Here is a 13,570-nt window from a genome sequence, read left to right on the forward strand (position 1 = left end):
CCAGTTTTTACCCAGTTGAATTAAGGGACTGTGAATAGCAGGTAATTATTTTGGAATAGAAGTATTGAATACAATCTCCCAGGAAAGCAAATACGTGTTGTAATTAGCAGATAAAGAGATACTAAGCCAAATTCAAATTTGCTTTAGTAACTCTGTTACCATCATTGGAGGCATTAATGTGTTATAAATTTATTTAAAACTGTATTAGAGAAAGCGTTCTTACAATATGTCTGCATGTTTTTATTGCTGCCTTAATGATGTTTACAGTACTTACTAAATTCCTCATGCACATACCATATACTGCTTTAACATTAACATTTAACTTTAGGAAAGGTTTGACCTTATGGAAGATATTCATCATCAGTGTTTTCTATGGTTTCCTTTTTGTGTTTATTACCTGGAAGGTCTGCTATTTTGCCCAAGCTGGGTCGGCATAAAAACAGGACTTTCTGCAATTTGCTAATATAAATATTCTTTGTTGATGCTCACACGAGGTTTATCCTGTAATTTACTAACGACTTACTTTCTCCAAGAAGCAAATATCCAAAAAAATTATTGTCGCTTTCAGGTAAAACGATTCTTCCCCAGAACAGATTGGCTCCTCAAAACCAGAGTTTTCAGAAAACTCATGAATTTCAACATTCTGATTATTTCCCAAGATACTAAATACTCTGGTGAAATGTGAGATGTGTTTGTGAGTGATTTGAACCAAACACATCCAGGACTTGCATATGGATTCTTTTATCCCAGTGAAATGTGTTGACCATTTGGCTATTAACTGTTCTCGGGAAATATTCTCTGTAATCAGAAGTTAAAACTAGTGCTTTTTGTTTTGACCACTGCTGTCCTGTTGTGCCCTTACTCTCTCTCCTCTATTTCCATCTCTTGTCTTACCTTCAAAAGACATGGGAGGCTCTTGGGTCTACGACTAGCTTTTTATGTTGTGTTTGTGCTGGAGATAGTACCATGAGTTGTTGGACATGAGGCCTCCTGTGGACACTACCACACATAATAAACTTCATTAATGCCACCTGATCTTTGTGGGCAAGTCTGATGGTTTTCTTTTTGATTTGAATTGAAACAGGACGCAAAAGAATAATTGAAGCTTTTCAGGATTTGGAAATTATTTCTTGTCCAGTTTCACTGCTGGTCTTTCTGGATGCCTTCTTTCATGATGAATGTGGGATGTGTTTAGCAAATTAACAATAACCATGTTATTTTTTTCTATGTTCTATTAGTTTAGATTTGTGCAATACAATGCCTAAAAAGCAAGAAGGGTTTAAAGAAGAGAAACAAGAAAATGAACAGAAAACAATTTGTTTTAGTTATGGATACAGGTTTATTTCAGCAAAGGGAAAAACACAACTGCACAGGACGCAGAAAGATAGAAATGAAAAAAGAGTCTCTGAAGCCTCAAGCCCTTGGTCACAAAACCTCCTTGCTTTTTGAGTACTTATTTTGAGAATTCTTTGACTTCCCTGTCATTTTGTTGTCCTCCATTTTGATTTAGGCAAATACCCTAATGTGGAGATCTCTATGTAGGAGATCGGGCTGATAGCGCTATTTTAACATTCTGCCGTGAATCACCAAGTTGAGAAATGGAAGAAACGAATAAAAAGAGAAGGGTTCAGTTACAAAACACCAATAGAAAATAATTGCACTGTATTCCTCAGAACTTCAGTTAACAGCCAGTAGCATCCTTGATTGTATTCACCGCAGGAAAGCTAATATAATTATACAATTATATTTTATACCAGTTCTAGGTCAGCAGGATTTCATAATTCTTAATATAGAAGTGTCATGCTGCTACTGAAAACTGCAGAGAAAATCAGATTTTGCTAAAACACAAAGAATTGTTGATTCCTTACCTTGCCTGAAGCAGGGAGGACACAGAATCAGTCATGGCAGTGTGTCTCTTGTCTGCCTGATCTTGGTTCCATCTGAGCAAATTTTGTACATGTCCAGTGTTCAGCAAACTTCTGTCTTTGTATGTTTTCTCCCTTTTCTTTCCCTCATAGTAGTAGCAGAGCTGCCGTCTGAAACTTCAGAATTGGTGGGGTGTCTGCCTGTACTGTCCAGAAGGAAACATTAGGCTCCTTGTATTACATCAGGTACACAAAATGAACAGCAAGCCAACAGATGAAGTCCGTAGACTTGTTTTAATATTTATTTAGTACAGTGCCTCCACAACTGTCACTTGCTTTGCCTTAAAAATGATGTTGCTCATCAAAGGATTGTTTAGGCCTTATGAGAGCAATAATTCAGTAATTAAATGTATATAACAACTAATTTTAAACAGTGTAGAGAGAGAGAATCATATATACACATACATACACACACACATACATGCCTACTAAGTCTTTATTATCTGTAAGCTTCATCTGTGAAGCTAGCCCCAGTATGTATGGGAATGGCCTCCAAGGCCAAACTGGCAATGTAGGTGTCCTTTCTCCTCCTCAAAGTGAACATTCAGTCCTTGGAGGAACCCCTTCTGCCAGTTCTGTCATTGTTCAAGGCTGACTGGAGTTCTTAAAGAGAGACCTCTTTTGAGGATAGCTGTTCCTCTGCCTTCGTATTCCAGACCAACCACAGGTCGTCAGTACTTTGGGACGTTGTGCTGTGGGAAAGCTGGGATCCTTCTATCCAAACTCCCCGCAGCTGTGCAGGACACAGAAAACCGTCACCTCCTGTTGGCTCACCATGATGAACTTTCTCCTCAGTGACCTCTCTTCTTTTTAACATTGCACCTCTTATCTAGATCAGAACCTAAAAGCATTCTGTGTAAAAACAAGAAACATTAAAGATCTGCATGCTGTGCTAACTTCTAAGGTGTTGCTGATGTATTTTAATCAATCTGTTCTTGAAAGTTACACAAGTAGTCATTTGCTTGCTGAAAATGCATACATCAGGAAAAATCATCTTTGATTTAAACCACAACCCTTAATTAGAAGATACTGGCAGTGTTGCCTGTTTTAAATGAAAACCTGAAACTTTTCAAAAAGGGATCAGTCATTCAGAGTCACAGGGAGTGTGTGACACCCCTGTATTTGAACAGTAAAAGGCTTTAAGTTATGGTATGTTTTCCAGGAAGAGCGCTTCTCTTTGACATGCCTCTTTGTCAAAGAAAAAAAAAAGTCTGAAGACAAGGCTACAGGTAATCTGGTGCGTACCTTGCGTGGCGTGCTGCTGTCTTCAGAGCTGCCTACTTTTTCTTGTATATCATCCCTGGGAACTCACAGTCCTGAATGGTGATCTCTGTGACTGCTGGCAAGTGGTTGCAGAGGAAACAGCAGCGGTATTGTACAGGGCAAGACGTGCTAGTAGCATGTTTGTAGTGAGTGAAATGCTAATAAGTACATGACCAAATGCTGCTCCAAGCCTGTTGAAGTTACTGGGGCTTTTGTTGTTGGCTTCTCAGAGGTCACTGCCCTGTAACTCTAAAACTAGAGAACAACCCATAAAATCCTCGGACTGTTTTTCTGGACAGCTTTCCCACAAAGTGGGGCAGGAAAAGCATGGGTCATGTTCGTACCTTATCATCTATCAAAAGTGGTGCTAATCTTCATCCTTACAGCAGCTTTCTCCCATAGAAAGACACGGTGATTTACAAAGATTTCTAACTCTCAGTGTTCCCGATTTTCCCTGTCCTCATTCAAAAAGGGTCTGAGCTGTATGATTGTGCTCATAGCTGTGTTTATTACGTGTGGATGCTGGCGCATCTCTGCTCCCTAACAGCTGGTCTGCTTTTTCCTGTATTTTTATTTATGCTGTTGGCTTCATTAAACAATCTTGATCCTAAACAGCAACTCAAAAATGCACTACACCATGTTTATGTTATTAAATCCTTACGAATATTATCTGTTGTTTTTTTTTTTTCTTCTTCTTTTCCAGCTGTCACATCCACTTAGGTGTTTACAGTGTTTTCTCTTGACTTTCTCATAGTCCAAGTTGTCAGCCTAACAAACTTGGGTGTCGATTTAAACACACTTCTAAGTAATGCAAGCGGGACGGCTGTCGTTGCACCATAAGTTTTACATCATGGTCGTTGCCTTGCTATATTTGGCTTCAAACTGCTGTGAGTCAAATACTGGAATACAAGTGTTGGTGTTTCCTAAGGTGTAAATCAATAACAGAAAGCTGAAAATGCACTGTCAGATTAACTGATGTCCCTTATTACTGGAACAAATTAACCATTAGTCAAGGACAGTGCTCTGCCATTGAAGACTTCAGTATTTTTTCTGTAAAGTGATGATTTTTCTCAGTGGAATTAAAAATAAAACCAGCAATGGGGACAAGTTATAACACTCTGTTTTAAATAGCCCCAAATTACCAAAGGCTTTTAGATAGCTGCTCCCTCCCTTATCCTTACAGATATGTCACTGCTTTAGCTGGGTAGGAGGAATTGCCATCAGTGACTCAGGTTAGTCATGAGGTGTTGGAGTCAGTTTTAACATCTGGTAAGAATTATGGGGATTTTGAGGGAATGAGTAGCTACCTGTATGACTGGCATTCCCAGCATCAACTGTAGATGGTACGTATTTCTCACCAACAGAAGTACCAGTAATTGTTTGTCATGTGTATAGCAAGGTGTTTTTTTCATAATTGAAAGGATCTTACTGCAGTTTCATGTTTTCACGTGTTTACCTTAGAGATGAGAAACACCTATGTTTTGGTTTTGCTTGACAGATTAAAAAAAAATCATTTTATAGCTAAAACAGAAATTAAAGAAAATAAAAAATAGGATAAGTATAGGCAAGGATATATGCCTTTTTGCATATTCAATAAAAATAGCAACCTGTAAAAAGCCAATTTTCCTGTGCAATATTTACTGTAATGTTTCATTTAGATATTTAGTCAAAGAGCTAAACACGATAAGATAAAGAGAAGTGACCTATTCTGTGACCAAGTCAGAAGAAGATAAAGAATAAAAGTCTGGTTTGAAGTTCAGAGAATTAGGTAGCAGGTTACGCCACTGAGATACAATTTTCTGGTATGTGCCAAGAGAAGTGGCAAAGTACCAGGATGCAGAAAATGGGATTACTCTCTGAAAAAAAAAAAAAATGTGTACTGAGTTTAAAATGCTTGTTTAAATGATGCATTCAGTATGGGGAAAAATGAAAGAAACAGCTGAGCCTACAGTTATGTTATAAAATCTTCCTGTTTTGTTCTCCTGTTCCCTTGAATTAGCCAAGGGAGCACTGTACTGTCGCAGCCTGCTTTGGTAAGTGCCAGTTATCCCTGCACCGTAAAGCGCAAAGGACAAAAGATGCATCTTCCCTGTAGCATATTTCTCAGTGTGTATTTCTTTCTGTATAAGTAGAAATGCTAATACACATACACAAAAGCAGGTATAGTGAAAGCAACTCCCCCCCCCCCCTTTTTTTAAAATTGCAATACCCTACTTTCATACTTGACAGTGAATAGATTTAAAATTAATCCTATCTTCCAGTAGACAAAATAGGGAAAAAACTTTCTCAAGGACACATGGTACTTCAAGTAGTTGTGACCTGTTTCTTTTCTGTCCCCTAATGAGTCAAGTTTCTTTCCCAAGAGCATTTTGTTTTCGTGTGACTCCCGCACGTTCTAAGAATTGAACAGCTTTCTTCCAGAGCAAGAATATGGTGTAACGTATCGTGGGTGGTTTGCTTTCTCGGTTTCATATTAAAAACACATGTGAACATTTATATGAGAAAGAAAACTATCGAAGACTACAGTAATAATACTAGCAGATTATGAAGTCTTGCTATTCAGATTTATTACACAAAGATGGTTTACATTCTGAAATATTCTTTCTGTTGTACCTGCAATTTTTTAACGTCATTTGTCCCATTTACAATACAGTGTGTTTTTCTTGGCCAGCTTCTCTCCCACCACATTGAAAGAGCCAGCGAATCATGATTTCATGTTGAGACTCATGACCTGTAGTACTGCATTTGGTGGTAGGCTTAGATGTATCCTAATTCCTTACACGTACTCTTTGAAAAAATTTAGGGGTTTTTTCATTGTATAATAATGGTGATTGCCAATTTGGTGGCAGTGTTAGTTATTTTCACCTTGATTTCAAGTAGTTAGATGGGTGGGTAGATAGATTGGTTATTTTAAGTTATTAGAACATTGATGGTTGCTGCTTCTTTTGCGAAGATTTGATATTAATTCTATTAACTGCTGTTTCTAAGTTAGAAATGAATTAGTGAGTAACCTCTGCTATGTTAGAGCATATTCTCAAAAGAGAAATGTCCAGGTAAGGATGAGCATAAAACACAACTCTTGACAAATTCTATAAAGAACTTTTGAAAACTTGCTGGGCCGGGTTTTGATACTTGTGCAATATTCACAGCCACGTGTACTTCATATGTGGTTTTATATCCAAAAAAATTGTGAAGAAATTCTTTACTGAATTGTAGGCTTGTATAACCTGCTAATGACATGGATCTGTTACTCATCGGTATCACGTATCTCTTGTAGTGACTTTTTTGTACTAACCTGTGACAGCCATAAAATTTTAGAATCAGGCCTGGGCACAGGAGTAAAATCTACAGTCCCCTACATGTATGAGTAGGTTCTCTTAGTCACATTCAAGGTAGTCTGAAGTATATTTTTTTTTCATCCTGACCTGGCCTATTGTACTTTGCAAAAAATGTTATGTAGCTCTCAAATAGAAGGAAACTTTCCTTTGTGTAAAGTCTGTAAGTACTTTATTCCAATTAGACCTTTGTGATTGAGTGCTCTGGGTGTACAAGAGGCAAATAAATGGTTCTGGATGCTAAGTTTTATTCTTTAAGCTAAAAAGAATCTACCAGGTGTAGACTAAAAGCAAATGTTATTATGCCATTTATACATGAAAACATAACATTTCATGTTTCCTGTAAGGGCTTACCTTGCAAAACGCTAACTTCCCTTAAAACAGACATGACTCCTTCAGGTCAGGAGGAACCTTGGCATTTCAGTCCTCTAACTGGAGTCAGTTGACTACATGGTATATTGAAAATTAAATGTTTCTGAAGAGGCAACAGCTGTTTTTGTCAAGTGGGATGTCCTTCACAGTCTAAGCAAGCTTTGCATGCGTCTAATTTTAAAGCTGACCGGGCTGCATACCCTCACCTCTGCACCAGAATTTCTGGAGTTGCGGCTCTGAGAAGGAAGTGAGAGCTGCAAGTGAAAGCTGAGATATGGTGGGAATGACTTACCCAACTGGTATTTAGGGACAGGGTTTAGTGGGTGACATTGGTAGTAGGGTGATGGTTGGACCAGATGATCCTGGAGGTCTTTTCCAAATTTAATGATTCTATGATTTTATTTCCTAAGTTCCCAAGTAGCTGGGGACAGCTGGCCAGTCATGTTGTGGCTTCTACCAAGTACTGATGCCTCATAACTGAACTTGAACTGTTCCGATGTTATATTAGACCCCTTCGTTTATGCTTATGTACAATCACAGGAAACATTTCTCTGATCCTTAAACAGGTGTATGTTATGCTGTCACAGTGACTTGTAGAATCCAATATATGCTGCCACTTAAAATAGAAATCACAAACCCATATGTTCTTTCCTTACATGTTTAGGAAAATATCTCCAACTTCGATATCGTCATGGAGTCTGATGAGGGCACCTTCAAGCCATCTGGGCTGGCTTTTACTGGAAATGCTAAAGCTCGTGACATCATCAGAGAGATCATGGCTCTGCTGCTGCCTATCAACATTACAGATGTTTTCGACAACGCAGATGGAACAGACATCAATTACTGGATGAGGGACGGGGTGCCCGGTGAGAGTACTTTGCAAATAAAACCCTTTCCATGCAGTGGCACATTGGGAGGGAGTTCCTGCAGGGCTCTGGGAGTTTGGTGTTTTGAAGATAGTAGGAAGCACTTCCCCTCAAGGAATAATATTTACCGTAGATAAAATGCAGCAATGTCAAAAGGTAGCCAACAAAAATAGGACATAATGGGTATTTGAGCTTCAGTTTAATAATGGTATAGATTATACATAGCATAACATGCCTAAAATCTTCTTTTAGGCTTTAAGGATTTATAATAATTAATCCCAGACTGGTGGTTTATAAATAGTAAACTAAGGCAGAGGGGAATTCTCCAATGCAAAACAAATAACTTTTTTATTATTACCATTTCAACTTTGAAATACGGGGCTTTTTTCCACTGTTTTATATTTATATGAAGAAACAATATTTTTGAGACTTGCCATTTAAAATGTTATGGGGCATTAAGGTGTGCTAAAGAGGTAAAATTCTGCAAAGTTCAAATTGTTTTAGGGATTTATTCGGAGTATTATATCTGTGTCCTGGTAAGGAGAAGCTTGTCGGTGAAGAGGCTTGCAAGCTGGGAGAGAGGTCCCCCACTGGCAGCCTCCCCAGCCAGGAGACCCCATGCTGCACAGGGTTTTACAGAGCACGAGAGTCCCAATTAGAGGCCAGCCTGAGTAAAGCCTTAGTGAATTTCCATGGTAGTTTCCACTCTGAAATAATACTGCACAGAAAAATGTTTCATAACACTGATACTTAAAAAATTATGGTCAGTTTTAAATTTTTAAGGTTCTTTTTTTTTTGGTGCTTTATGACTGAAGTAGGCTGGTGCATTTCTCATGCCAGTTTTACTGGTAGTTAATATATGCTTGGAATGTCTTAGTAGTTGGTTAACTGAGTTGTTTCTTACCTGGTCTTATGGAAGACACAGTGAGTTGTGGATTTTATTCTTTTTGTTCAGTGGCAGGACTCTTTTCTTCTTGCTCACGTTGGGTGTACCAAGATACCATAACGTCGACTACCTCATTAAAGGGATGGAAGTCTAATTTTCAAAGCGAAATTTCTATGCTGGACAAGAAGTATGGATGAATGGATATTGTTAAACAGCCAGAGGTTCATCTTCAGTTGGCGTGCTGTTTTGCAGATGATGTTCTAGCTGTTCAGTGAGATGTCATACAGCTGTGACACGGATGTGCACTTATGTCCCTAGGCTCTGCTTGTGCATCTCACATGTGCATTAGGACCTTGTGCTGGGTTGAGAGACTGTAGGCACTGCTGAGAGGCTGTAGCTGTGACGTGCATCGTCCTCCATAGCCTGTAAGTGCCTGTGCAAAGACACGTGGTCCAGAATTTCCGACTGATGTGTCTACACTGTCTTTACTCAGCTGTTACTCAGAAAATGCAAGTGTGTCAGAAAAAATTCCTAGGTAAGACACTGGGGACAGCACATTAGGGATGGCACAGACAGTAACTGGGGACTTCCATTGTAATTCCAGCCAGTGGGTGGTGGATCATGGAAGAAGATGCTAAATAATGGTGTTCAGCTGTGTTCAACAAGACCCTGCTCTCAGGAACAGGACCCAGGAAAAGAGGGAGCCCAGATCTCTCAGCATGGGTCTCAGTGGCCAGATAAGACTCTGGTGTCTTCAGAAAGGATAAGCTATGAAAAATACCATACCCTATTAGCTCACTTTATACACCTTAGGTCTTAGAATATAAATACACCAGCACTGAGATGTCTGTTTTAAAATGAATATGATTTGCTTTCCTATTAAAAATTTGGCACATTAATTGATTGTGGGGTGGGGTTTTTTTTCTGTCCGAAGCTTTGATTCATTTAACTTCCTGTTAAGCAAATAACAAAGTGTTCTTACAGCATAAGGAACAGTGATTCTTTTTTCCCTGCTGAGCCCTGATGGAAAGGAATTAATTCCACTAAAAACGTTTCTGCTGCTTTGGATTGTATTTCATACTGTACCAGGCAGAAGTGTAAGACATCTTGTAATCTTCACGCCTTGTCTGCAGTATTCTCACTGCTCGAATGAGTCCTTATGGTATATAATAACATTGGAACAAATTGAACAGCTTCTATAATTTTGTCCAATTCAAACAAGCAGTCAAGTGTTGACACTTCATCAATTTTATTTAAATATTTTCTTGAAAGTACACTTGGTGGCTTTCTTTCTGCAACAGTTAGAGAAAATATGGTGTACTTCTTGAACAATGAGAATGGTTTCTGACATCATTTCTCTAGCGTTTTGCTCTTTTGCTGTATTAAATGGATTTTCAGATTCAACTTTTTAGATACTATTAAAATTCTGCTCCTCCTGCTCCATTTGGTGGAAAGACCTGCAGAGCACAACACTACGTGTGGCTCTCAGAGCTGTTTGTAGCTGCTTCTGAGACAGCCACAGCGACTCCAGCTTCTTGCTCTCTGAAATTTCCAACATTTTTATTTTTAATGGACATGCAGTGAGATGTCCTTTGTAATGTTCTGTAAATTTTTGCAAGAAAAAGGTGGTGACTACTCTGAGAATTTAGGATGAAAGAGGCCAGATGAGTTCAGAGCACTTTGCAAACCGTAGAATGAAGTTTAAAAACCATCCCTAAAGTACAAGCAAGGTGATCTGCACCAAACACAACATTTTAATGCTTTGTGTCTGCAGGGTATTAAATATATTTCCATCAGTGGCCTTGACATTTGATTATTTTGAGAAGAGTTCAGCCCAGCAATGAGGAATGTCTGTAGCTGTGTTTTTGTAGTGATAGCCAGTTTTTGGCTACTGAAAATATTTGTTTAGCATTTGTTTTGCTTTTTCATGGAGCAGACATCAAATGAATTTTATTTTTTTTTTTGTGGTGGTATATTTTATGCTGTGGTTTTACATTTAGAGGTGATCATTGATCCTAAGACCACTTCTTTATTAATTATGCAATTAACTTCCACAGTTTTCTTTTTAGGGGTTCAATTATGTATTTGTTTTTAGTTCGGCATGCATCTAAACTGTTGTACATACAGGTGTTCCTTTCCCACACTATGACCTAATCAAGTTTGACCAGTATTTGCAAATATTCTCCGGGTGGGGAGACAGGTTGATTTTTTAATTTCTTTTTGGTTTTGGCTTGGTTTGGCTTCTGTACATGCTTTTTCACAGCAGACTTGTTCAGTGTCTGAAAGGGTTAAAAAGCCATTCAGCCAGCCCAGCTAGACCAGTATTTTTGTTAAAAAAGCAAGACCCAATGATGGCAAGGTTGCCTCTAAAGTAATTTAAACCAGTTCCTAAGGTAATAGCATTGAGGCTGGGTCAGCTGTCCCTGCAAGCTTTTGGAAACTGAGAAGGGGGAATAAGGTGATTATGTTTGTATTATGGTATCCAAGGAACTAGTTCAGCTTCAGGTACCAGAGGAGAAGAAAACAGGTGCTGCCCCATTTTGGCAAAGGGAAAGGTGCTATGATGAAGTATTTCCAGAGGGTTGGTTCAAGGGTGCAAGTTCTGCAGGGCTTGTAAGGGAGGTTATATGTTGCTGCAGTGCTTCTGATGGGAACACTTGTCCATGAGGAACTGAGCTGTATTTGAGACCAAGCTGACCCAGGACATCAAACAACTCTCAGAAGGCATGTGGCAACTCATCTATTTAAAATTCAACCAGGGACCTAAAGGTGAAACTCCCTTTTACGGTGTCACTCTGGACCTTGCTGGTTGTTCCTGCTCGCTCTGTCTCCACAGTGACAGGGTCTTGCTTTTTTGTTACATTACATGAGAGGAGGAATTATTCTTCCAGAAATGAATAAACCAGTAGTTCATCTAACTTTAATGTTTCTACAAAAATCAAAAATTCATTGCTAACCCAATCTATTAGTCATTTTCCCAGAGCTGGCAAACAAATACTATCATACATCATTTCTCTCATTTTTATATTTTTCTAGTGCTTCTTTATTACCTCCATATAAAATAAGATTTATTTTGGCCCTTGGATGCTGGACTTCGACATGCACTATTTCCTTTCTTATCACGTAAGAGGTCAAGTCCTTCGGTTCCTCTCCTTTTCCAGACCCTCGCCCCCTGTCCCTCCCATCCCCACATGTCCTTGTAGCACCAAACACCAGCACGTGCCTGCCTGCGTGCTTGAGCCAAGCCTGATCTTCTGCATGGTGTCAGCCAGAGGCATGCTTAAGAAAGTGGTGTAACAGGAAAACTCTCTGACTTGGGCTTGCCAGCTGGGCACAGAGTTGGATAGGCTGTCTACTTCCCAAATTCTAAGTGGGTAGACTCTGTTAACTCTTGGCTGTATCACTGTTTGGAAGAAATACTCCTCTTGAAGTCTTGTCCCTCAGCATACCTGCTTCATAGTCTCTGCAGACTTGGGCAATCTTTGGATCCACTTTCTAAGCTTCTTTTTATAGCCAGAAGAATAGCAACTGTAAGAAAAAGGAAGAAAAATCAGATTCTCCTAGGCTAGGACTTCACAGACCAGTGCTGAGGAGCCTTTGTTTTGACTGCGCAGGGGTAGTGAATGTTTCATTTTACAAAGATCTTCCTATAATATGAGGGAAAGAAAAACTGGTTTCCTGAAAAAATACAGACTTTAAACATGACTTCCTCACTTTGTCTATAATATTTGTGTGATTTGTGATCCAAGCTGTTTAGTGCAGAGCATCGCATGAAGAGCTCCAGTTATTTCATCAAGTGACTAACACAAGCGGAAAGTCTCCTGCTTGCTTATGGAGCAAAAAGCTGAACAAATCTAAACGCTACTCGTGAAATTAGCTTACCCATCATATCCAAGTACTTAGATCATTTTCGATACTCCATAGGTGCTGCATTCCTGTACTTGCCGAGTTAGTTCCAATGTGCTGAAGCACACCACTGCCACCAGGAGCCAGCCGCCACGTGCCTGATTCGCTTTCGTGTGGAAATGAAGGGGAAGGGACTTAAAATATGCGTCTGTGTCTTGCCTGAGTCTGGATCTTAGTAAGTCTGAGATAGATCTATCAGCACTGTTATATGATAATTAGCAAAATCATATTGCTTTTTCCAGGTCATTCGTTTCCTTTTAAATATTTTATCATTTCAAAGGGAAATAGCGAATGAGTGTGTTCCTCTGCAGAAGTCAAATTTTCTGCAACTTGGGAGGTATTAAATTAAACCGGTATGCTAAGAGAACAATTTTAATTGCTTGGCACTTAAAGAACCTACTATAAGAGCTACAGCTATTAGAACCATTTACAGTCTTGATTGCAGTTCGAACCGTGTGTATTAATCTGTAAAATAATTCAACTATGCTCTAATTTATCATTGTTCCATAAAAATAGGCTTTTCAAATTAGAAATTGCTCTAGAGTAATTAAATGAATTTAATATGCTGCAAATTTTTATGAAGGTGGATACCTTAAAACGCTCATAGTTTAGCATAATATCTCAGTTACATTAGCCTTTCATATGACCTTTTCTACTTTTAATAAAGTTAATAAAGTCTTTAAGGCTAATCGTTTAATGAAAGGACTGGTCTGTAGATTATGGTATGCTTTCTTACTAGCTGTGCTATATGACTACCAGACAAGCTTGATCATACTTTACATACAGTTCTTTCCACCTTTGTTCTTCTTGGACGTGATTCTTGTTTTGGCATATTGGAATATTGAACTGCTTCTAATAATTAGCAGGAAGCATCAGAATTGCAAGTTGGTTTGTTTGATGTAGACTAGACACAAGACATGCAAATATTCAGCTGGGATAATACTGCTGGAGAGAGGGATTGCGTTAGGAGATTAGGCATAGTGCCCAAATGCAAATTTTGGTGGTAGTTTTAACAGG

General features: G+C 38.8%; 1 protein-coding gene across 10 annotated transcripts in view; it reads left to right on the forward strand.

Moving 5' to 3' along the window:
* Nucleotides 1-13,570, forward strand: part of CPQ (carboxypeptidase Q) — a 358,649-nt gene that overhangs the window by 119,724 nt on the left and 225,355 nt on the right. For 9 of the 10 annotated variants that reach the window (XR_013947694.1, XR_013947695.1, XR_013947697.1 and 6 more), the window contains one exon: nucleotides 7,560-7,761. Coding sequence is in view for 6 of the 10 variants with exons in the window: in XM_080583136.1 (XP_080439262.1) it covers nucleotides 7,560-7,761 (202 nt within the window). In the remaining 4 variants the exon portion in view is untranslated. Of the gene's footprint in view, nucleotides 1-7,559; nucleotides 7,762-12,571; nucleotides 12,729-13,570 lie in introns of all 10 variants that reach the window. The other variant, XR_013947696.1, reaches the window with a different exon arrangement.

Source organism: Anser brachyrhynchus, assembly GCF_964034855.1.
Source record: "Anser brachyrhynchus genome assembly, chromosome: 2".
Classification (NCBI taxonomy): Eukaryota; Metazoa; Chordata; class Aves; order Anseriformes; family Anatidae; genus Anser; species Anser brachyrhynchus.